This window comes from Balaenoptera physalus (genome assembly GCF_965194825.1).
Source record: "Balaenoptera physalus genome assembly, chromosome: 5".
Taxonomy (NCBI): Eukaryota; Metazoa; Chordata; class Mammalia; order Artiodactyla; family Balaenopteridae; genus Balaenoptera; species Balaenoptera physalus.
In genome coordinates, this window is record NC_138884.1 from 40,221,970 (window position 1) to 40,248,504 (window position 26,535).

The following is a 26,535-nucleotide window of genomic DNA, read 5'->3' on the forward strand; positions in this document are numbered from 1 at the left end:
GTTATTTCTAGAGATACTTCACGCTTTTTTTTGTAATCCTGTTTTATAGGTGGATTGTTGTAAGACTACAAGCCCATGAAATTAATTTTTTTCTTGTTACCTTTGTTTCAGCATACATGTTCCAGTCTGCTTGTTTACTGGCCAGATTAGGGGGTAAACAGATTTACAGCAGATGTGCCGTATGTGTCTATGGCTTTTTCTTCTTCTGCTGCTATGTCAATTTTTGGTCCAAAGGTGACCAAATATGTAGTTCTAGATTTGTGAAAGTACAATTTCCCCCCAGTATCCAAGTTAGAGCGTTCCTGTGAAATCTTTTGTAGGCTGCAATGGCATAAAGCGAAGAAGCAGTTACCTTAGGACACATCTTGCTAACAGATGGACAAAATAAATCAAGGTAAAGCACAAATGCTCACAGACACAGTTCAAAGCTATGATGGCTTGATGCTGAGGCACTGATGTAGTTCTGGGGGAAGGATCTTGGCCATGCCAGTCTGGATGTTCAGGCTGCATGCTGCCTTTATAACGAATTTGCTACAAAACAAACCCTGAAAGCTATTTTTGCTTTTTACCTTTTTTCATAGAAGGGAAAATCCTCTTTGGATTTCTTTTGGTTAGCAAAAACAGATACTAATGTATGGTGTAAAGTGAACTTTTGAAAAGTGGGGGATACCTGTATTGGATAATTTGGGGCACAGAATTTAAAAGGTTCCAAGTGAGCCATTATGATTCTTTGAAAAACAGGTTTAAAATTGTATTCTGCACTATAAAGTTATAATTTTTACCAAAAGCAAAATAATTCAAACAGAAATGTTTACTCATTTAAATGTCTCACTTGTGTGTATTAGGTGTCTACATATATTTCTTTGAGAGATCACAAATCAGGTTTCCTTGAGGGATTCCTAGGTGTAAAATTTAGATATATCAAGTATAGAAATAATGAAGATATCAAAGCATTGGAAAGTTAATTTCTTTTCTCTTAAGAACTAGAGGGAAAGAGGAGGTACTGAGCAAAAATAGGATTACTTATCCTGTGAAAGCACTCTTTTGGCTTCTGAGGGGGATTTACAAATATGATGAGATAGCTGTGATTGTTTTCCTTCTTTATTTCTTAAGTCTATGATTTACTGACTTAAGATTTTTAAGTACTTGTATTGAAATGCGTCTAGGATATCTGTGACTCTCTAGGATATCTGCTCTTTTTTACAATCATCTATTTCTCATTTGTGCACCAGTGTCTTTTTTAAACCTCACTTTTCCTGATTTTTAAAAATATTTGCATTTTTATTTATTTACTTGCTTATTTATTTTTATTTATTGTGGTTTATGCCACAAGCAAGGAGTGGCTTGTTACTGAACATGACTTGGGAAGGAGGATGAACAGCCTTTTTCCATCAATCGTATTAGGTTTTGGCAAGTAGTTTGATGTCAGCCAGTCTTTGATTTAAATTGGTAAATAAGGCAAATTTCATTGCCTTGAGATTTTATCTGAATTTTTAGGCAGTAATGATTTTTATTTTCAGTTCTTTTAGTCTGATGTTCTATTTTTAAAGTTTTTATATGAGAAGAAAAATTTCTATAGTCAACTAACAAATATTTATGTTTAGATATGAGGTATAAATAAATTGAAACTAAATAATTCAAATGTCGTTGCCTCATTTATCTAATTATATTTATCCTGGGATGCTCTTTAAATATGTAGTTCATTAATTCAGGGAATTTACATACATTCTAAAGCCCTATTATAAAATCCAGGTTAGGAGTAAGATTGAAAGATGTTCAACTTCCCCTCAGCTCAGTTTCTTTTTGGGGAGAGATAGCATTGTCTCATATTGATGGGGCAGGCTGACCTAAGCAAAATATTAATCTTACCTTTATCTTTTTTTTTTGCTTGTGATGGGCTATCCACTGTAGTCCCTGCTTCACTCCCTGAAAGATATGAGGTGGCTTATTAAAAATAAGTAAAATACGAAAAGATTCAAATCTTACATTGAAGGAATTGAGGCAATGGGAAATTATGAGTAGGAAAATAAAGCCAAGCAAAACTAAACAATATATTGTTTAGGGATGAAGGAATATATGACAAAACTACAAAGGAAAGCAAGAGAATGGTTAACACTTAAAAATTAGGATCATGATTACTTTAAGGACTAAAAGAAGAAGTTGGAAAGGATACAAGAGAGACTTCTAAGGTATTGATAATCTTCTGTTTCTACACCTGAGTGGTGTGTGCATGTTTTTATTTTTAAAATTATGTTGACTATACATTTATATTTTATACATTCCTCTGTTTGTATAACATACTTTTATAATAAAATAAATAAGGTGACAAAGAATGAAAGTCAGCCAACCAACCAATAGTAAAAACCTGAATTATTTTGTCAAAACCAGAATGAGAGTCATTCTACTCTAGAGATTGTCAGATTAACATACATACCCTGGAAACAATATGGGTTTAAATTGTGCTGGTCTACTAATATGTGGAGTTTTTTCAGCAGTAAATGCTACAGTTCTATGAGATCCAAGGTTGGTTGAATCTGCAGGTGCAGAGGGCTGACTATAAGTTATATGCGAATTTTCAACTGCTCAGAGGCTCAGCACCCAACCTCTGCATTGTTCAAGGGTCAACTGTAACTCAAGGCAAAATTGGAAAGTTATGTAGTATTCAGACCAAATAATTTTATTCTGCTCAGCCTATATCTGGAATGTTTTGTTTGCTTTTGGGCACCAGCATTTAATTAAACATTGACAACTAAGGAAGACTTAGAAACTCTGTAATAAGAAGTTGGGACAGTGAACAACTGAAGTATGTAGGTCTGTTTAGTCTGTAAATATTAATGCAGTATTTACAGGGGGAATATGATTGCTGTCTTCAAATGCTTGAAGAGCTGTCACATAGAAGAGAGACTTCAATATGAAGCTCCAGGGGTTGGAATTAAGTCTAATAGAGGAAAGTTTCAGGGAGGTAGATTATGATTGAACATAATGCAGAACCATGTAAGCTTTTAAACTACTAAAAGCTCTGTACAAAAAGAAAAAAACCTTTACTTTTTTAACATTTATTTTAAAATTTTAATTTTTTAATTGAAGTATAGTTGACTTACAATATTATATTAGTTTCAGGTGTACAGCATAGTAATTTGATATTTTTATAGATTATACTCCATGCTAAACTGTTAGAAAATGCTGCTATATTCCCTGTGCTATGCATTACACTTTTTTAAACTTATTTGTTTTATACCTAGTAGTTTGCGCCTCTTAAACCTGTTTACATTGTTAAGTAAATGTATGGAGGCAAAGCAAGATTCTTTACTAGACTATTTTAACTCAGAATTATCTTCTTTAACACCACGTGGAGTGTATTAGCCTTGTTATTTTGATGCCCTCTGAAAAATTTGCCCTTTTGCACACTTTGATTTTAGAAAGTTTATTTTTAGAATCCTTATTCTTATCATATGAATAATCTTTTTGTTATTATTCAGTCCTGTAGGCTTAATTATTTTCATTTTCAGTTTATTAGCTGGCTGATGGTTAATCCTTGTTAGCATATATGTTCATGCAACAAATATGTATTGAACACTGTGCTTTATATGAAGTCCTGAGGATCACTGTAGTGAATCAGACACAGTTGCTGCCTTCATAGAGTTTACATTGTATTGAAGGAGACAGTTATTCAGTTACAGTTCTGATAAACACTCTAAAGAAGTATGAGGTGTTATGAGAAAATATAATTGCATGACCTGACCTAATCTGAGATGAGAGGGTCAGGAAATAGTACATTGCATTTTAGAAAGAATTACAGCAAAAGGAAGTTCAGTACTTTAAATTTAGTATAGTGTACAGGCCACATTGAATAAAAGAGCATGGCATTCAGAGCCAGATTTCCTGGATTCACATCCCAGCTTCATTACCTACTTGGAAAAGTTACTTTAACCTGTCAGTACTTCAGTTTCCTCATCTGAATGTTAACAGTATTTATCTCATAGGGTAATTATATATATTAAATGAGTTAAAATTGTAAAGGGCCTACAGCAGTACCTTTTATATTAAAATATGCTATATAAGTATCGAAGAATAATACTTATTCAGAAAACAAATCCAAGACAACAGATTTTTCCAATTATTTATAATAATGAATTTTATTAGTAATAATAATAGTTAAGATTCTTTGAGCACTTACTGTATGTTAGGTACTGTGCTAAATGCCTTTACATGATACTACATTATTCTGTCAATTCTTTGCGGTACTATAGATATTATTTTAATGTCTTCACTTTCTTTTTTCTAACAAATGAAGAAACCAAGGCTTCAGTAGATTGAATAATTTGCCTAGGATCCCCCAGTTGGCTAAGAGGCTGTGCTCTTAACTGCTCTTCTTTGTTAACTTCACATGATCCCAGTGAAAAACTGACCTTGGCTAGTGTTAAACATTTGATAACAGACTGTGAACTTGTGGAATATTATTGGCAAGTTATTCTTCTAAAACTCAAAATATAGTGTAATGGGCTTTTGTTTCATACTTTATCTCCTTTTTAGAGACAGTTTTATCTCCACTAGTCCAACAAGCCCATATACCAGACCACTCCAGGTAGTGTGGACCTAGGACATCTGTCTGAATCCTGGAAGAATCATTCTGAGCTACAAAGACCTTGCAAACATATCTTGTTTACATTGTAGCTTTGAGATTTTTAAGTTTACTCTAGGATTAGCATTGCCAGCTGATGGTATATGTGTCAGGGTGGCAGAAGATATGTGTCTTTTTCCTCCATCAGATGCTAGACAGAATTTCAAATAGGCAAAGTTTGTTTACATCTATTTCATGGTCTCTTGTTGCTTGGTATTCTCATTTTACTTTTTGATTATACTCCAAACGTCTTATTTTGTAATTCAGCTACATAACTTATCACTCCAGTTATGTCTGATTATTCTTTTTCATTGTTATTTCCTTGCTCAGGAACCTACAGTGGCTTGCTATTGTAATGTAATAAAGTCCTCTCAACTCCACATTCTCCTGTTCAGGATGCTCTATTGTTTGGCCCCATCTTACCTAACCATAGATAATACCTCTTGCTTTGATTATCTGAACTTGCCATGCTCATTGGTGTTTCCAAGCTTTTCCTAGTGCTGCTTACTCTACTTGGAATATTATTCTACTTTTATCTACTTTATCTGTTATACAAAGCTTTTCTTGAACATTGTAACTGAGAATGATTTGTTCTTTATAATATTACTCAACAGTTTAGTAATTTTTATATTACTGTTTATTTACTATTATAAAGTTTTGATCCATTAGGATTATAAAGCCAGGGGACTTTGTACATATATTTTTTTTAATTGTTGTTATTATGTCCTTCATTTATTATAGGTCAGTACTATCTCCTTTAATACTCAGCATGTGGTGCTTTTCAAATAATTGAAAGTGATCTACATTCTGTAAGATTAAAAGATAAAATTCTGAGGAAAGATTAAGTTTGGCTGTGCTTTGAGCAGAAAGAAGAAAGGGTTAAAAAAGAAATATCTGAGATATAGAGTTGATAGGTGCAGACACACAATCAAATTATGAATGGTGCTTAACAGGATGATATATATTTATATCTCACTGAGTAGAAATGAACAGTAAATAATTTTTAAAAGGCTGATAAAGTTTTAAAATAGTGAAACCTTTGAAATATAGACTGAGTCGTGGGTTATTTTGAATATGTTATATGTTATGAACATATTGAATATGTAGATATGTATTGTGTGTGTGTGTGTATGTATATATATGAATGAAATTTGGATATTGGAAGAACAGGAGAGTATGGTTGTAGTAGTTGCTTTTAAACTATCTGAGAAAAACTTCATGTTTTTATCTCTGTCAACAAAATGTAGTATAGAATATAATGGATTGTATTATGTACAATATTATTATTATTTTAATGAACATTATGATAGCTTCCTAAGTTCATTATGTAATCCACAGTTCTATTTAGTGCCATTTGTTAGGGCTTCACAAGTGGAAAATAATTGGCAATAGCTTATTGTGTATTATTTCTAAACTTAGTTTATATTAGCATTGCATTTCTTCATTCTTCTACACAGGTATAGACCTAGGAGATGGAGTTGTTTCAGCTTAGTTTCCTAAAGGCAGGAAAAGCCCTGAAAATTCAGGATGCTAATATAGCAGTCTTATTTGGAATATACTGGAATCCTGTGCATTTAGTCATTTTCTATTTTCAGAAGAAGAAATAGCAGTATGACACATCCGAGAGTCTGAAAAACAGCTTTTCATCTTCATACCATTTACTATAAAATGTATATGGAAATCTTCTTCAAACTGAAACCAGTAAAATCTTCAAAGATACAGAATATACTTGTAACATTTAGTTTTAAGTGACTTTTTAAAATAAATTTATTTATTTATTTATTTAATTTATTTTATGGCTGTGTTGGGTTTTTGTTGCTGTGCGCGGGCTTCTCATTGTCGTGGCTTCTCTTGTTGCGGAGCACGGGCTTTAGGCGCGCAGGCTTCAGTAGTTGTGGCACGTGGGCTCAGTAGTTGTGGCTTGTGGGCTCTAGAGCGCAGGCTCAGTAGTTGTGGCACACGGGCTTAGTTGCTCCGTGGCATGTGGGATCTTCCCGGACCAGGGCTTGAACCCGAGTCCCCTGCACTGGCAGGTGGATTCTTAACCACTGCGCCACCAGGGAAGCCCTTAAGTGACTTTTAAAACTTTTCATCACATCTTTATAGAACAAGTCATAGTTCTACAGTGTCATGTCTTCATGAGTATAATGAAAATTAGAATCCTAATTAGTGGAAATTATATGTAGTTTATCTTTCTTTTGACTCTTATTCCTACATAGCAGAAGAGTAAAATAACATATCCAATTATTTCAGTTTTCAGAAAACAAGATCCTGTCTCTGACCTTTGAAGTTTAATGTATCCTGTTCTTATTCTTGACTTTCAATATACCTTTTCTTTTCCTGGCCCCTTTCTGTGCCTTGATTACTGAATAATCTCATTCAAAATAATTTATCAGAATATATCAGTCTTTTTTTTAAAGGAACGACACTAATAAATGGCAAATTAAACTGGACTAAAGCACCAGTAGTAACCTTGTGTTTGATATTAAATTGAGGTTCTGCTGATAGGTTTTCACCATCTCTTCTGTGTATTTATTAACAGAAGTGTAATTGTCCTATATCAGTAATTGAAATCCCAGCATTTTTTTCCTGTTGAACTTGATTTCATTTAACTTAAAGATTAACAGAAAACTAATTCTTAAAACTCCAGGTCCAGGTGGTAGTCTGTGAAGGCATTTTGGAAGGAAGACTTGTTCCATATTTAATAGTAATTCCATTTAGCATCTCTACTGAAAATCACCATTATAGTTTTTTAAAATTACTTTGAATCATTTTTCTTTTATATGTTATTCTGTATTGATAGTAACTTTATTAAGTGGTTTAATTTTTTATAATTATAAATGATCAACTTCTCTTTATGTGTATGTTCTAATTCCTCTTTTTTATAACTTACTACATTACATACAAACAGAAAAGTGCACAATTCATAACTGAAAGCTTTGTGAATTGCCACAGAGGGACCACATCAGTGTAACCACTAGGTGAAGACATAAAATATCAATACCCTAGAAGCCTCCTTTGTACTCCCGCTCAGATATTACTCTCTCTGTTCCCAAGGAAACCAGTCTTCTGACTACTTCTGTTTTTGAAATTTGTACAAAATTTTGTAAACTTTTGTCTGGCTTATTTTGACATTATGTTTATGAGATTGGCCCATGTTGTTGCATGTAGCAGTACTGTTCATTCACTCTTATCGATGTAAGGATTCAATCGAAATCATAGAATTTATTTGCTATTTCTGTTGTTAGAAATTTGAGTACTTTCGGTTTGGGCTGTTTGAGATAATGATGCTGTGAAGATTCTTGTACATGGTGTTTTTGCATGTATTTCTGTTGAATACATAAGAGTGAAAGTGGTAGGTCATATTTTTAAAACTTGAGTAGATAATGCCAAACAGTTTTCCAAAGTGATTATACCAATTTACACTTTATTAGCAGCACATGGGTTTCAGTTGTTGCATACATATCCCTGCCAATACCTTGGATATTATCAGTCTTTTAATATTGAATATTCTGGTTAGTATATATTGCTGTCTCGTTGAGATAATAACTTCTGTATCACTATTTAGTAATGATAGTGAGCATCTTTTAATAGGGTTATAGGGCATTAAGATATCCTCTTGATGAAGTGTCTCTTGATTTAAGTCTCTTGTCCCTTTATTGTATTGGGTCATCTGGTTTTTTTCTTTATTACTTAAGATACAAGCCCTTTGTTGGAGATATACTTTAACAGATACCTTCTTCCACTTGTGGCTTACCTTTTACTCTCTTCATGATACTCTTTGAAAAAAACAGAACTTGTTAATTTTAGTGTGGTTCAATTTATCAGTCTTTAAAGTTAGTACTGTTTGTACCCTGCTTAAGAAATCTTCGCTTACCTTGAAGTGATAAAATAGTCTCCTGTATTATCTTCTGGAAACTTTTTTTTATCTTTCAAATTTAGTGAGGTTGTGAAGTATATATTGTATGTATGTGTGTGTACACACATGCACATACTTATATACACATACCTATGTATAAGTCTTACTATACATTCAGTATTCTCTTCCATTGATCGATTTTATTACAGTGTGTTAATTATGAAAATCTTAATATTTGGTAGAGAATATCTTCCCAACTTTTTTCTCCATAATTATCTTGACTCATCACAGCCCTTATATTTCCACATGAATTTTAGAATCAGATTGTAAATTTTTACCAAAAAAATCCTACTGAGAATTTGATTGGAATTGAATTGAACCTGTGGCTCAATTTGTGAAGAAATGACATTTTTATAGTATTGGGCCTTCTGATCCATGAAAATTATAGATCTATCCATTTATTTAGACTTTCTTTAATTTCTCTAAACATTCAGTAGCTTGTAAATATTTGTGTAAATATCTCCTACATTTTTTATAAGATTTATTCCTAGGTATTTAATGTTTTTCAATGCCATTGTAAAAGGTGCCTTTTCTATTTTTGATTGTTCCTGATTATATAAATACAATTTATTTTTTATGTATTGAATAAAACATTTGAGTATAATGGTTTGTTTTGGCTCTACATTATTTAAAATTTTTCTACATACACAGTCATGTCAATTGCAAATAATGAGAAATTTTTTCTTCCTTTCTACCCTTATACTTTTCTTTTTTCTCTTGCCTTATTGCACTGGCTAGAACCACTTGTCCAGTCTTGAATACAAATAATGATAGAAGGCATCCTTGTATACTTTCAGTATTTCTCCATTAAGGTATGATGTTTGCTGTGGTTTTTATTATAGAAGCCCTTTATCACAGTAAGAATAGTCCCTTCGAGTCCCTTCCTAGTTTTTTAAGAGGTTTTATCACAAATGGGTGATGAATATTTTCTGTATCTATTTAGATAATTATATCATTTTGTCTATTATTCTTTTAATGTGGTGAATTGCATTGATTGATGTTTGAATGTGACATCAGTCTTGCATTTCTGAAATAAACCCAGTTTGGTCATGGTACATTATCCTTTTTATGTACTATTGATGAATTTGATTTTTGATACTTTCTTTAGGATTTTATGTCTATGTTCATTCATAAGATTGGCCCATACTTTTCCTCATAGAAACATTAGGAAGTTTTTTCTCTTTTACCATTCTATGGGAGAGTTTGTTTAAGATTGGTGTTGTATATTTTTTGGATATATGGAATATCATTTAAGAAGCCATCTTAGTTTAGAGTTTTCAGCCTTTCTTTTATTACATTGTATGCATTTCCAGGCTACAAATTGACCTCTTAAGTATGGTTATAGCTGCATCACATACGTTTTGATGTACTTTATTTTTATCATCATCTTTTTGAAAATATTTGGATTTCTTTTCACGAGTATAAATTTCTAAACATATGAAGATTCTTGTAGTTATATTTTTTTATTTTACTATGATTGGAAAGTATATTATGTATCATTTCAGTCCTTTGTCTTGTTTTTTTAATGAGCAATTAAAGTAAATATTTCATGCCTGCTTAAAAAGGATGTGTTTCCAGTTGTTAATTGCTGTGTATTAGTTTGCTAGGGTTGCTGTGGCAAAGTACCACAATCTGGATGGCTTCAGCAACAGAAATTTATTCTCCCACAGTTCTGGAGGCTAGAAATCAGAAATCAAGGTGTTGATGGGGCCATGTTCCCTCTGAAGCTGGTAGCGGAGAATGTCCTTGCCACTTTTAGCTTCTAGTGTTTGCCAGTAGCCCTTTAGTTCATTGGCTTATAGATGCATTATTCCAATCTCTGCCTGTGTTGGATATGGTTATCTTCTCCCTGTGTGTCTCTGTGTCTTTACGTGGCATTCTCTTCTCTGTGTTTCTCTATTCCTATAAGGATATCAATCATAGTAGAATTAGGGTCCGCCCTACTCCCGTATGACCTCGTCTTAACTAATTACATTTGCAGTTACCCTATTTCCAAATAAGGTCACATTCTGAGGTACTAGGGGTTAGGACTTCAATATATCTTTCTGGGCACACAGTTCAACTCAATATAAATTAGGCCAAGTTTACTAATTGTATGTAAATTTCTTTATCTTTCATGTTTTTTTGGCCTGCTTATTCTATTACTATGAGAGGGTCATGAAAATCACCTACTATGACTACAAATTTATCTTTTCCTCCTTTTGGTTCTGTCAGTTTTTGCTTTTTATATTTTGAGGTTGTGTATTAGGTGCATAGAAATCTAGAATTGTTATATTTTTCTGGTGAAGTGTACCTTTTATTATTATACTGTGTCATTCTGTCTCTATCATGCATTCCTGCCTTAAAGAATACTTTTTCTGATATTAACATAGACTTACAAGCTTTCTTTTGATTAGGGTTGCATGCATATATTTTTCTATATTTTAACTTTTACTTTCCCTGTATCTTAGTCTTAAGATGAGCCCAATATATGGTTAGGTTTTGTTGTTGTTGCTGAAGTTTGTTTTTGTTGAAAGTCTGTGTTTTGAGTTTGCTCAGCTTGAACTGAATATACTTATTGAAATGCATAGAATTAAGTCTGTTGTCTTGCCATTTGCTTTCTATTCCTTGTTCTGTGTCCCTATTCTATTTCCCTTTTCTCCTTTCTTGCCTTCTTTTGATGGATTATTTATTTGCCCTTTTCTCTCTTCTTCTTTTAGCTGTATTAGTCATAGAGTCTTTATTATCCTTTTAGTTATTACCCTGTAGACTCCAACATGTATTCTTAACTCACTGAAATCTAATATTAATTAGTGCTTTTATTCCATTCCAGACAATGCAAGGACCTTAGTACACTCTAACTTTTTAAATTTTCTCTTCCAGTTTTGTGTAGTGTCTTGATATTTCTGTATGTCTTTAACTTATATGTTTTAACTCCCCACATACCTAATTATAATTTTTAGTTAATATAGATTAGTATTCATTTACCATTTATATATCATTTCCTTTGCTCTTTATTTCCTCCTATGCGTCAACTATGATTATTTCTTTATTCTGCTCAAAGAACATTCATTTGTGTTTTCTTTGGTATGAATACACCTATGACAGGTTACCTCAGTTTTGTTTGCCTGAACATGTCTTTAATTCACCTGCCTTTTGAAAGGGTATTTTTACTAGATCAGCAGTTACTTTCCTTTAATTCTTTGAGGTTATTAATTCCACTCACTGTCTTCTGGCTTCTGTTGTTTCTGTTGAGAAGTCAGCTATAATTTGCTTATTACTCCTTTATTATAAACCTCCCCACCCCCCAGCTACTTTTAATATTTTCTCTTGTGATTTTCACAAGTGTTACTGTGATAGACTTACGTGTAGTTTTCTTAGTTTTTATCTTAACTGGGACTTTCACCACTTCTAAAATCTGTGGATCAGTGTTTTTCACTTGTTTTAGAAAGTTCTAAGTGGTTCTGTTTTCATATATTGCTTTTGTCCCATTTTGTCTATCCTTTCTATATGGTACTCCAGTTATACATTTCTTAGACCGTTTTACTGTATCCCGTTTATCTACTATGTTCTTTCTGTTCTTTTCCATTCTTTTGTATGTTTAGTCTGCATATTTTCTTCAGACCTATCTTTTGGTTCATGAATTCTTTTTTTCATCTGTGTCTAACATGATAAAACCATTATTTGAATTTATTTCTCAGTTCTAAAATTTCATTTGACTTTTTTTTATGATTTTCACTTTCCCTCCAAAATTTTCAGGTTTGTTTTTTATTTCCTTGAGTATATTAGTCATAATTATTTTAATATCTAGTTCTGAAAACTTTATCTACATTTCCTGTAGATCTGTTACTGTTGACTTCTGTTTCTTGTGCTTTTAGGTCACATTGTTTTATCTCTTTTATTTGATTGGTTCTTTTCTGAATTCCAGATATTGTATATGAAAAAATGTGGAGATAATTTGAAAGCGAACATGCTGTTAACTTTATTCAGAGAGGATTTATTTTTGCTTCAGAAAGGTGACCAAAGGACTGGCAATCCCAGATTGTCTTAATCCAGGCAGGGATTGAGAAGATTTGAATTTAGTCATCATTAAAGTTGGTCTACTTCTGGTTCAGTTTTATTCACGGTTCCAGACTTGCCTCATCAGTAGCTCCTCAGTTCCGGTTTTTGTCCTCTTATCCTCAGAAATTTGTCTGTCTCTTGCCATCTTCCCTTGCCTTTCAGATTCTTTAGAATTGGCCAATCCTCCTAGGCAAAACACACCTCCAGAAGATGTGCACACCTCTTTGGGTTTCTTGTCTAAGATCACAGTCCCACAGTTCTTCAGTCTTGGCCATTCTCAGTGCTTTCATGTAGGTAGTTTTGCTTTTAATAATTGTCTAGGTGTTCTAGTTCTCACTGGGGGGGGGTTGATTAAATTACCTGTTTTGTTATGTAAAAATCATAAAATATTGTGACTATTTTTTCTGCTGAGTTATCTTCAAGATGGGTATTTAAAAATCTGTAGTTTTATGTGGATCATCAAACATTTTTCATTTGTTCATACTCTAATGCAGTTTCTTAGCATAGCTTTGGATATACATTCCTATGAAGAGAGATCCACCAAAATGGATGGATGTCCAGAGTTGTACTATATATGGCTAAACTAGGCTTCTAAAGTTTAGCTGTTAATAAGCCAAATATTTTTTATGGTTTGTATTATTTTGACCATTTATTTCTTTTTAAGGTGGAAAGAAAGGATATTGATATTTTTCAAATTCACTTAGATTCTTTGGCTATCTGCTTATCAAAAATTGGGCAATCTCAGTTGTTTTTAAAATCCTTTTCTTATTTTATTGGTAGAGTAGTACTTCTTGGAAAAACCAACTAATAAGGACTTAATTTGTATAGAAAGATATGTTTTTTCTGTTAATGTATTAACTCATAATTTTCATTCCAAAATCAAAGTACTGTTCTCTTTGTTCATCTTTGCAGAACTTCAGAAATAACTATCACTGTTTTCTTTTCCTCTAAATTTATTTTCATATTTACTGATCAAATAGTTTTTACCTAAAGTTATCAAGGATTCCATGCACTTCCAAGATAAGGGGTAACAACAATCTAAAGACTCAATTATTTTCTGTCTTCACTGCTTACAGACAGGGAACACAATCTCTTCAGCCTGGACCTATGTAGAAGAATTTGGAGAAAATAAACAGGTAAGAAAAAGTCTCTTAGGAATATTAAGTGATATATTTAATTTCCAGAAAGCCAGTTATAAATTATTCTTCTTATGGTTTTAAGAAGAAATATTTAAAATTGTTCAATGAAACCTTGTGAAAATTTTTAATTATTATAGCTTTGTTAATTATAGATGCATTAAGCAAAGTTTTAAAAAGTTAAACTGACTTCTATGTTTCAGGTCTTCTGAAAACTTTTAACAAACTAGTGTGTACATTGTGAACCACCAGGATGGCAAACAGTATTAAGGTAGATGTAGTTGGAATGAGTGTATTATAAAGTAGATTACCCAGAATTTCTCAAACTTATTTGAAAATGAAACTCTAGTTTTTTCAGACTTACTAAACCAAAATTATTATTGATACAATTTAGAATAAAAGTTATGTTTATTAGGATTCACTGTTTAGTTTTTCCTACATGGTACTGAGAAGGATAAGTTTTAGTAGGAAGCTAAAGGTAGTTTATAGTTTGAGTAAAGATTATTACTATCCAAACTCCTTTTTACATGTGGAGGCAAAAAGAATGTTGTAGTTCCCTGGGTAGTAATCCATGTGTTCTTGAGTAGGTTACAATCCTAGTTTGCTATAGCTTGGATCATAATTTTCCCTCTCATAGGCTGCTCTTTTATTCCTCTTTCCAAAATGGTATAGAAACTAGCATTAAAAGGAATTTGACATAATTCAATCTCTTAATACAAAGGTAGCAAACTGGAAGCTCTTGATATGATTTGTTTGGTCTCTTCAGTTTTTTGAAAGGAAAGCAACTGGGTTTCATTTCAGTACAAATAGCTGGACAGCATTTGTTTTATATTTGGTCCTTTTTGAGTTCTTTTGTTTGTTACATCTTGGCCTCTGAAGGCATTTGAGTTTGTAATTGCTGTGTTTAATGTATTTTAAGAATTTTTCTGATTTGTTTTTAATGTTTTCCCATTATATAGTATCCCTATTAAAAGTTCTTCCCAAACTGATTTGCCAAGTTGTTGAGTGAAATAACTGTTTCTATGGTCAAGTTTGGGAAGAACCATGTACTATATATACTCCCCTTGGAAATCATAATGCATGTTACCATCCTGAATAATTGTAGTAGCAATTTGTTTAGCTGTTAAACCCATCTTTCCTAAAATTTTCCCAATGTTTTTTGGCCTAAGGGATTCTTGTTTTGACAGGGTACTTGAATTGTGTGGGATGTCGTTTGAGAAACATTTAAACTAACCTACAGAAACACTTGGGATTTCTTTATAACTTTTTTGAGGTATAATTGAAATACAATAAAATGCACATATTTAAAGTGTACACTTTGGTCAGTTTTGCTTTATGTATAAGTCTGTGAAATGACACCATAATCAAGAAAATAAACATTTCTATCACCTCTACTATAATCCATTCCTCCTTCTACTCTCTTTCCCAGGCAACCACTGAACTGATTACTGTCACTATAGTGACATTAATTTGCATTTTCTAGGATTTCAAACCCTTGTTTTTGAAGGTTTAAATTATAATCTTTAGAGATAATTTAGAATGAAACGGCTGTAATTTCTTAAAAATAAAAGTACTGATATCTGACAAAGTATATGTTTATGATTGTTATACAATATCAAAGTTTCAGAGTAAGAATTTAAAATCCAAATCACTCTTTCAAAATTATATGGGAAAATACGTTGTAAATTTAAAAAATAATTTAGTTGAAAACAGAAATAGATGATTTTTCCCCCAAAATTGAATCTGAAAAATATAATCATCTAGTAAAATCAGAGAACTAATTAATTAGAACCTTATAAGGAAACAGTTATAGACAATAATTTTCTTATCCAGCCACCTGTTACTAAGATTATCATACTCAAACCCTCCTATAAATCATCTTAAAACAGAAATAGTGGCCTGAGTTACCCTGTGGGCCTAGTCTTAGAAAAAATATTGGTCATTGCACGTCTACTTTTTGCCCTTTGCTGTCAGTCACCTGATAGGAAAAATTAAGTAGACAATAAAAATACTTTTTAAAAATTGAATTGAAGTAGGGAAAGTAAATGAAGTAAGAATGCCAGTAAATTTGATAATACTAGTGTATTCCAGCCAAAAGTATCACTTAAAAATTTATAGTTAATGATTTTTAAATATTTCATAGGTTATAAGTTGCTTAATAATTACCAACTCTGAAAATTCTTTCCTCTGCCTTATAGTTAGCTCTTGGTCTTCTGTACTAGGAGAAAGTACAAAATAATAAATGATAAATGTTAATAATATTCTAATACAGATGATTTTTGTAAATCTCTGTCTTTGTATGTATAATAAATACTGTTACCAAAAACTTGTTTTGCAGATGAAATTCAGTGGTTCAGTAAAAGAAGGTTATTGAGTTATTATAGTTATGGCTCTTGGAATGTTAGAAATTGAAATAGTAAATAGTAAATAGTAAAATGAAATAGTAAAATAGTAAAATGAAATTTTACTATTTTAGTAGTAAAATGTAGTAAAATAGTAAAATGAAATAGTAAAATAGTAAAATGAATTTTTTTCAAAAATTTTAATAAAGATCTCATAGAAATCTAAAGAAATGCTTAAAATATGTATTAAGGTGGGAAATGTATTTCATAGGTCAAAATATCAGGTGCTTCACCTTTATACATTGCTGTTGGGAGTGTTAAAATGGTACAGCTGCCTTGGAAAATATTTGGCAATACCTCAGAAAGTTAAACATAGAGTTTACCATATGACCCAGCAATTCCATTCCTAGTTATTTACTCAAGAGAATTGAAGACATATGTCCACACAAAATCTTGTGCATATTATTCCTTAGTGACATTATTCCTAACGGCCAAACGGTGGAAGCAACCTGGATGTCCATTGACTAATGAATGGATAAACAAAATGCAGTATCTCCATACAGTGGTTATAAAAAGGAATGAAGTTCTGATACATACTACATGGATGAACCTTGAAAACATTATGCTAAGAAACCAGTTAAAAAAGACCACATAAATTATGTGATTCCATTTATATGAAAAATCCAGAATAGGCAAATCTATAGAAACAGAAAAATTAGTGGTTGCTGGGTCTGGCGGAGAGGGAATGGGGGGCGATTGCTAGATTGTGCAGAGTTTCTGTTGAGGGTGATGAAAATGTTCTGGATAGTGGAGTTTGGTTGCACAACTTTGTGAATATACTAAAAACCACTGAATTGTACACTTTAAAAAGGTGCATCAAAAAGAGAGGGGGTGGGTGTGAAGGTAGAACTCAGAGCTAACAAGGAAAAGTAAAAAACCAATTATGAAGAATTTACTTTCTAATGGAAAATCAGTTTAAAGAATATCTGGTCAGAAACAAACTAAAAGAAAAAGATTAGTATGAGAAGACACTTTCAACTGAACTCACTTTAAAGTCTCTATTAAGGGTTTCCCTCTCTTCATATGAAACAAAAGCAGCTAGAGAATCTGTGATGTTCGGTCAAGAGGTGTAAGAGAATTAGAAACAAAAAAGGGACAAACAAGAAGAGAGTAAATCAGTATATATCTATTGCTTAGTTTTCACTGAGGAACATATTGGTGGTATTCGTCTCTTGTGCTGGACAGAGAAAGGTAGGAGACCAAATTATAATCACTGCAGAGGCGGGACTGGCAAGCAGGTGATGAATGTGCTGCCAGGCTCTGCTCTTACGCCCATGTCAGATGTGGCGCTACAGTTACTACTCACTTTCTTGCTCATTCCAGACACAGCTTCAGAATCTTTTGGAACCCACGGTCCTTTTAGCGATTACTGCTTGATTAGAATTGGCACTTAAGGTTAAGCCTATTTACTAGTCTTAATATAGGTCAAAGTTATTCTGTAAAAATGTATCCATTCAACATATAAATGTGAAATTTTAGAGGATTTGATCAAAATGTTATCTCTAATAATTATATTAAAGCGTTATATTAGAGCAAGTTACTCTCATACGTTTTTTATTTTTGTGCAGAAGGGTCTTTTCTTCAAATGAAGTGTTACATAAAAGTTTAGCACATAAAGCAAGGGAATGCAGAGCTGTGTGAGTTGAAGTGGGAAGTGTGGGCGTGGGTAGGCTCAAGCAGAAGCCAGGTAGCTTAGAGCGCCCTCTACTTTATTTCTCTCCCCCTACGCACAACAACCTTTTTTTTTTTTTTTTTTGGCTGTGTTGGGTCTTCGTTTCTGTGCGAGGGCTTTCTCTAGTTGTGGCAAGTGGGGGCCACTCTTCATCGCGGTGCGCGGGCCTCTCACTATCGTGGCCTCTCTTCTTGTGGAGCACAGGCTCCAGACGCGCAGGCTCAGTAATTGTGGCTCACGGGCCTAGTTGCTCCGCGGCATGTGGGATCTTCCCAGACCAGGGCTTGAACCCGTGTCCCCTGCATTGGCAGGCAGATTCTCAACCACTGCGCCACCAGAGAAGCACCACAACAACCTTTTGAAACGCTTTCTCTCAACCCAGTTTTGAGAAGATTGCCAGAGTAAAAAAGCTTGATCAAGTGGAAATAATACTTTCCTAGGAACTGGGAAGCCTAATTTTTTAATTTGTTTTTTTCTCCATTTAACTGTGGGAATATGGAACAGTCACTTAATCAACCATCTTTTGTCTGTAATATTCTTCAGTGAAAGAGGTGGTTTGAATTAGAGATTTCCGAGGACTCAACCTATTGCTATTTAATATTTTGATTTAGAGAATCTAATTAGTCAAAAACTTTATTGATATCAACGGTAAAAAGACAAAACTAGTAAGAATGATCAAAAGGCTTGAACAGGGCTTCCCTGGTGGCACAGTGGTTGAGAATCTGCCTGCTAATGCAGGGGACACGGGTTCGAGCCCTGGTCTGGGAAGATCCCACATGCCGCGGAGCAGCTGGGCCCATGAGCCACAGCTACTGAGCCTGCACATCTGGAGCCTGTGCTCCACAACAAGAGAGGCCACGATAGTGAGAGGCCCACGCACCGCGATGAAGAGTGGCCCCCGCTTGCTGCAAATAGTGAAAGCCCTCACACAGAAACGAAGACCAAACACAGCCAAATAAATAAATAAATAAAATTTAAAAAAAAAAAGGCTTGAGCAGATACTTTACTAAAGAAGATGTTCAAATGGTCACTAAACACATTATTAGTCATAAGGGAAATCCAAATTAAAGCCAAAATGAGATACCATTCATATCACTGGAATAGCGATGATTAAAAACACTGGCAATAACAAATGTTGGTGAGCGTTTGGAGCAACTGGAGCTCTCATATTTTATTGATGTGAGTGTAAAAATGGTCACAGTGCACTGTTCGGCAGTATCTATCTCTAACCTACCACCCAGCAATTCTACTCTTACTTATTTACCCCAAAGAAATGAAAATATGTATCCACAAAAGGACTTGTATAAGAATGTGCATAACAGCTTTATCCATAATAGTCAAAATTTAGAAACAACCTAAATCTTTATCAACAGGTGAGTGTGAGCGGATAAAGAAATTGTGGTATATTCATTCAATGGAATACTACTGAACAATAAAAAGGAACCAGCTACTGATATATACAATATGAATGAATGTTAGAAATTATGTTGAGAGAAGACTTAAAAAAATACTTTAAGAATACATTTTATATGAAGTCCAAGAACAGTCAAAACTAAGCTATAGTGATAGAAATCAGAAAGTGGTTGCCTCCAACAGAAGGGCTCTTGACTGGAATGGATAATGGGAACTTCTAGATTGATGGACATGTTTTATATCTTGCTTTGGGTGTTGGTTACATAGGTTTATACAGTTATCAGAACTCATTGAAATGAACACATAGGATGTATTCATTTTATTGTATGTAAATTGTACCTCAGTTTAAAAAGTGTTAATTAAGACAGTTGAATAATTCTCAGTGTAAAACTTAAATTCTGAAATTGGCTCTGTATCATTCCCTTAAGAAGAGGGGGAAAGGGGAGTAATATCCCAGTCTGAGGCAGAAACAGTGGGATTGAAGAGCTAAGGATGTTCATTGGGAAGAAAAAGCAGGGGTGGGCAAGTAAGTATATGTTAGGAATTTTAATTCATTTGTTAATTTGTTAATCAGTGATGTTTTCTGATTTTTATTGTCTGTGATATGTAAGTTGTATGTTAGGGGAAAACATGGTTCATCTAGGTTTATCTCACAGTTATTGTCTCAAGTTTGACATGTATTATATTTTCTAATCAACCAGATTTTTCCCAAATATATTTAGATTCTTAAATTGTAAAAAAATTATTTTTGAAATGCTTATAAACATCTGAAGCTTTTCATTTCCTAATCTTTGTAGTATTAGGGGGAAATTTTTTTTCTTGATTTATCCTCTATGAATAAAGTCATCAAAGTGAACTTTTAATATGATACTTTAGTCTCCTTAAAAATGTGAGAATAAAACAGTCCGTTAGGGTATTTGTAAATTGAAGGTTTACATCAGGGGAATATCAGAAATACAAATTTTCAGACCTGATAAGCACTCTGCTAGTAGCCAGTTGTCTGTCTATCTTCTTTGTGAAATCTTCTCCTGAAGATCTCTTTTTTATCCACATTTCATGAATGGGCTGCATTAGATCTTAAATGGATATAAACCCAAAGTGAAAGTGATTTCTCTGAAAACTACATTTCCCCACATACAGAAGTATAACTATTTAAAGATCTGTTCTTCTAAATCATGTTGTCTGTACCACACTGTTAAAATTTGAAAGAGCTAGTTATATATACCTGCTTAATAAGGAATTTATTGTATTTGCGTGATAACGTTTAGAAGGAGAAAATCAGAACTTTTTTTTTTAGCAATTATTTGAATTATCAGGAACACTAAGGTTTTTGTTTATACTCAATGCCATAACGCTTCAGGCAAAGTGGATCCATTAAGAGAAGAAAAAAAGTTCTCTAATACCTAGAGTTATCCTACTTTTGGATATTAGAAAAGCAAATGGTGTCAAAGTCATTCCATATCCAGTTTCAAAATACTGAAAATATTTTGAACTGTATGCCTTGAATGTATTTATGTCTTCTTGGAACAAACTGCTTTTATTGATCTTATGGTACCATTAATAAAAATAAAAAGGTTATAAAATTATTCTAATTAGAGTTTTACAGTGCTAGAAATTAAACCTATATTTAACTGATTTTTATTTTTTCCATTTTTTTTCTTAACTAGGTCCTTTCTGATGTTGCTTGAACTTATTCTCCTGCAGTTGATCTCATTCCTGTTGGCTTAATATTAAGTCCCATGACAATACTAAGTTAACATTCATTTTTAGGCCTCATTTATAGCACCAGGAAAATATAGAAAAAACTTTACCTGTGCATTAGATGACCTAATTTCTTCTGTTCCTAGAAACACCATACCTTTTATAAATAATCACTTCATAGTCATTTTCACACCCTTGGCTTACTCTACACCAAAGAACATAGTTGAGTTTTTGGAAAGTACAGGATTTACAAATTTGGTCTTTAGTACTCACACACATCTATAAACATTATAACTAATGAAGCAGGAAATTATTGATACATAAGATGAATGTTTATTGTGGAACAGTAGTATTTCAAATGTTGGTTTCTAAAGAAATAATTTGGTTTAATTTTTGGATTTTTCTGTACTGTAAGTTGATAATGGTTTCTTGAAGTTTATTTTATAAAGGTGATTCATTTTACTGTTTTATGGTACCAGTAGGATTCTAATGTTAAATTGGTTTGTGGGGTTGTATAAATGTTTACATTAGTATTTAAATAATGAAATATTAGACAGTTTTTGCAGTCCAGGGGTAAATATGTCTGCTGGTTTGATACCTAATACAGTTTCAAAAAAGAAGCAAATATGAATTCACTGTTTTATATCTTTTCTTCTTGGACGATCCCGTAGTGTCAGTACCAGATTTAAAAGGAGCTTCCTTGTGGATAGAGCAAGAGAAATCAGAGGTTCTCTTTTTCGGTGATCATAAAGACACAAAACAATTAATAGATGTCCAAGAATGCATTCTAGTAAGATCTCTGAAGCATTGTGTCAGTGAAAGTTTACGTAATACTCACTGATGAAATTATCAGGATTTGCAATGCAGTGAATGCTGAAACAGTCTTTACCAGCAATATAAGATTATCAGGATTTTGAATGTTAGAACATTATGTTAAACTGTGATTATAGTTTTAATGCTTTGTTTCTTTGAATTAAATTTGTAACCATAAAGATGTGAAGCATAATTGTTACGTATTTATTTACAGACTACAATTTCCGTCGCAGCTCAATAAATAGTCTTTCCCCTGTTAGTGCTACCCTCTCTTCTGGGCCTCCCAGCCTGCTTCCTTACACTTCAAGGCCTTATTCTTATCCAAGCTATCCCTTGTCACCAACAGTATCACTTGCTAATGGCAGCCATGTTGGACAGCGGCTATATATCTCCAATCAGGCCTCATTCTTCTGAAGAAAATATTATAAACAGGGGTATGAAAGTTTCCTTGTAAAACATGCAAATTAAAATACTGTTTTATTTTAGAATCGGGTTTGTACATTTGGTTTTAAAATGATAATTATATATTTATTTCAACATAGTAAATATCAGTCAGAATTCAGAATAACCTCCCATTGTAAAACTTTTAAAAATGCTAAGTTTAAAAAGTTACTTAGTGATTTCTCTTGATAAAGTTATAACAAACTGCTGTTCTTGTTAAACTTTTGGGATTTTAAATAACTTCTGATTCCTGAGTGGTCAGTAGAACCCAGAAGTTTACATTAAATTTTTTCATTATAACTTTGCTAAATAGAGTTTCTCAAGTATTAAAGCACTTGCAGACAATGGTTACACTAGATTTGATTACCAAGGATCACTATCTGTGTTAGCGATTAGAACAATTATATAAACAGAAGCATCTAACTATTATGTAGAAAGAAATGAAGGGCAAAAAGATTAAGACGCAGATTTTATGCAGTACTAAAGAAAAAGCAATCTACCATTGTGGTCCTTGAAAATAACTATAAATATTTTAGTTAATTGTTTGTTGTAGAAATCCATTATAATTTTGCTGTTAATGTATTTAAGGTTTTTATAGTTATGCTCCATTTGTGTTTTTGATATTCACTGTATAGTTCTTTGAGTAATAAGTGTTAACGGTTTTTAATGTTGAAATCATGTGTTAATTTTTGTACTTGAATTCAAGTTCTTTGACATTAAATATACGATGCTTCTAATATGCACGTGTTTCACTTTTGTTTATTAGTATGCACAAAAAAATTAGCTCTCACAATCGCCTTGACCTTCTGAGAACGATTTCCCCTACTTGGTATACATAGGCTCAGTGTCTTCATTGGGACCAAAGCAAAGGATACTGCAGAAAGAAAATTAATAGTTTTGTGAAACGTAACCAAAGTCCTTTTCAGGGACCAATAGAAATACTTTGTTCATGAACCCAGTGACGTTTCCTCCACTTTTTAATGAATAATTAATGAATCCAGGTCATTTGGACTGTTTAATAGTTTAGCATCTATTTTACATCTGTAATCAGTTTCTAATGACGGTTTGCATAATTTATAGAGACAAAAATCTTTCCTCTTAGAATACCAGACATTAACTTTATTGATCAACTCATTGTATGGGGTATAGGGTTTTCATTAATAGAATATGAAATAGTTGCATATATTTCTTCTACTAAAGTTTTTTCTAGCAGAAGTTATTGGAGAGTAAATTAGTTTCTTTTTTCATCCTCTAAAGAAAGTTCATTCCATCTAACTATACGTAATACTTTCCAGGTTACTGCCTTAGATCTTCTAATTTAAATGAGCATAGACATTATACTTAACTAGCATTAATTATTTTCTGACATCTGATTTTACAGTTTTAAGTCCCGTGACTCACATGTTCATATCACTCCTTCAGCAAACATAACGAGTATTTATTTCATTAGCTACTGTGGAAATACCCTTGGGATGCAGAGGTGACTCAGATTGCAAACCAGAAGATAAACAGACAACTTAGTTTTTCATAGAAACATTTGGAATGACCCAAATAATAATAATTACTAGTTCCCACATAACTTTTTCACTTAAAATATTACACAGTTGACCCTTGAACAATATGGGTTTGAACTGCACAGGTCCACTTATACATGGATTATTTTTTCAATAAATACGTACTGCAGTAGTACACCATCCATGGTTGGTTGAATCTGCCAGTATGCAACCATGGGTGCTAGAGGGTGGGCACCCCCAACCCCTGCATTCTTCAAGGGTCAATTGTATATCGCAAACAATTCAGAGAGCTTAATGACCACATAGTGTATTTGGAGGTCCATAGTTATATGGTGGGAAACGTATAAGCTTTGGCATCAGGTTTGATTACCACTTCTGCCAAGTAACAGCTTTTTGAACTTGTACACATTTTTTAATCTCTCTGAGCCATACTTTCAAATCTGTATAATCATGATATAAATAAACCTTATAATGTTAAAGGTAAAACACTTGCTAAGTAGAAGGCACTCAAATGGTAGACTATATATTGTTTAGGTATAATTATATAAAGAATATAGTAGTCATTTATTTGTACTGGTTTTTCATTCCTTCTGCCCCCTTCAACCAGAAATATATAAATCAGTGCATTCATATCAAGCACTGTCTCTTTCTATGATGTTATGGTTGAGCAGTTTTATTCATACTGCATATGAAATTTCATTTGACTTGTGAACATAGCTACTAATTATTTGCTGCATTAATTCTTGTAGCACAGGCTCTATAATAAGCTATCGACCACAGCCATTATTGGTAAGTTTCTTAGCTATATCATGCAGCTCATTGGGCAGGGAAACACTTCTAAAGACAGCCCTTTATCAAATTCTTTGTACAATTTTGTGCCAGGGGCTGTGGCTGAGATGTTCTACTAAGTAGCCATGATCCCTTGGCTTGCATAAAATCCCTTGTAAGCAGAAAGAAAGGTTATGCGGAAAGTTTAACCTTACCTCTCTTTAGTTTTTCTTTTACAATATTGGAGTGGGAAAGTTTTCCCTAACTATGACTCAAAATCTAGAGGCCATAATAGAAAAATTTGGTAAGTCCAATTTAAAAAGGAAAGCCTGTGTGGCAAGAAAGTGCCGTGGGTCGTGTCAAAAGACAAATGATGAACTTGAACAATAATGGCGAATTGTTTCACAAAGGGCTAATCTAATATTTCTAAATTTCAATAAAAAGATCATCCACTCAAGAGGAAAATGCACAAAATGTATGAAGGCAGATGACGGATGGCCCTTAAATGTATGAAAAGGTGCTTTATCTCACTCATAAGAAAAATGCAAACTAAAAACTCAGATTTGCAGAAATTCAAAAGGTTGTTAAACCTTTGGAGGCATTGAAGGAAATGAGCATTCTCATACATTGCTGGTGGGATTATAAACTGGTGTAGAGAACAATTTGGCAGCTATCATCCAAAATTACAAATACTTAAATCTTTTGATCCAGCAATCCTACTTCTGGGATATACTTGCATATGTGTGCGAAATGGTATGTGCAAAACACTATTCATTGAAATAGTTTTTTAACCCAAATACCCATCATTAGAGGACTGATTAAGTAAAATAATAAATTTATTGGTGCATAATAAAAGGTTGTACAAAAGAATAAGAATACTCTTTATTCCTAATATAGAACGAGAGATGTGAAAAAGAGCAAGTTTCCGAAATATGTGTGTAAGATCCTATGATGTATTTTGGGTAAAGAGGGAGAAAACATTTGTATGTGCTTATATATTTGCACACCAAACTGTGGAAGGATTACAAAAATCTAAATGATTATGAGGAAAGCATACAAGATCACACTTTAAAAGTTTCCTTTACTTCAGACACAGTGCTATGATAAATCTATCTATCTATCTATCATCTATCTATCTATCTAACCTATATTTTATCTAAATTCCTTTTAGCTAAAAAGACATATCTGTTCTCAGAAACAAAATGAAGATCTTTAGTGAACCATATCCAAACAAAAACACATTAGGAAAAACTACACTGATGTATTTACTGAGTGAACAGAAGTTAATGGGTTTTGAGTAGGGATCTAGGGCAAAATAAACACGTGGTAAATGCAGCAATGCAATCAGCTATTCACTTCACCAATTTTGACTCAATGGGTTCAACGTACTTCAAATGTGTCACTAATTATTATGTGTGCGTGAAGCATGTATAATCTCTGATAGTAAAAACAATGAAGACCTCTAAGATTTGAAACAAAGTTATGTTATTTTAGGCAAATAATTCTCCTCCTTCTGAAAAACAGGTCTTAGCTCTTGATTTGGCTTAATAGAGACTGACCCGCATGAACTGGGTGTTACTTTATCACCACGTACAAGTCCAGCAGCACCACCATCAAGTGGAAATGGCATATCACAGTCTAAAGAACTTTGTGCTATACTGCCGTCCTTTGCTCAATCTTTTGTATTATGGGGATTCCTGAAGTCAGTTGGCTAAGGGGAAACATTTTGGAAATAATGGAACTCACCAAAACCCAAATCTCTTTACACATCCTCTGTAAACTATACAGAACAACCAAAAGCAAATAAAGCCACACATGATCCATACCTTTCGCACAGCTAGAGAACACTACAATTTGCAAACAACTCATAAGTAAAAATAAATATGGATAACAAATTCCAGAAGTGTTTTATTTTATTATTGAAATGTATTTTACATATAACACTATATTAGTTTCAGGTTTATAACAATGATTAAATATTTGTATATAAAAATAAATCTTAACATCCATCACCACACATACTTACAAGTTTTTCTTGTAATGAGAACTTTTAAGATCTATTCTTTTAGCAATTTTCAATGTACAATACAGTAT

The 26,535-nt window shown here is 32.9% G+C and overlaps 1 protein-coding gene and 1 long non-coding RNA gene across 9 annotated transcripts in view; one reads left to right on the forward strand and one right to left on the reverse strand.

The window, feature by feature from the left end:
* The window catches only part of LOC309661689, a 278,933-nt gene extending 258,055 nt beyond the window's left edge, over positions 1-20,878 (reverse strand). The window contains exon 1 of the long non-coding RNA XR_014264163.1: positions 17,851-20,878. This is a non-coding gene — a long non-coding RNA (uncharacterized lncRNA). The remainder of the gene's footprint in view (positions 1-17,850) is intronic.
* The window catches only part of RBM46 (RNA binding motif protein 46), a 58,712-nt gene that overhangs the window by 22,236 nt on the left and 9,941 nt on the right, over positions 1-26,535 (forward strand). For 3 of the 8 annotated variants that reach the window (XM_082463537.1, XM_082463535.1, XM_082463536.1), the window contains one exon: positions 112-17,864. In XM_082463537.1, the coding sequence (XP_082319663.1) occupies positions 112-308 (197 nt within the window). In that variant the 3' untranslated portion in view covers positions 309-17,864. Of the gene's footprint in view, positions 1-111; positions 17,865-20,871 lie in introns of those variants that run through there. The other 5 variants (XR_014264152.1, XM_082463539.1, XM_082463541.1 and 2 more) reach the window with 5 other exon arrangements.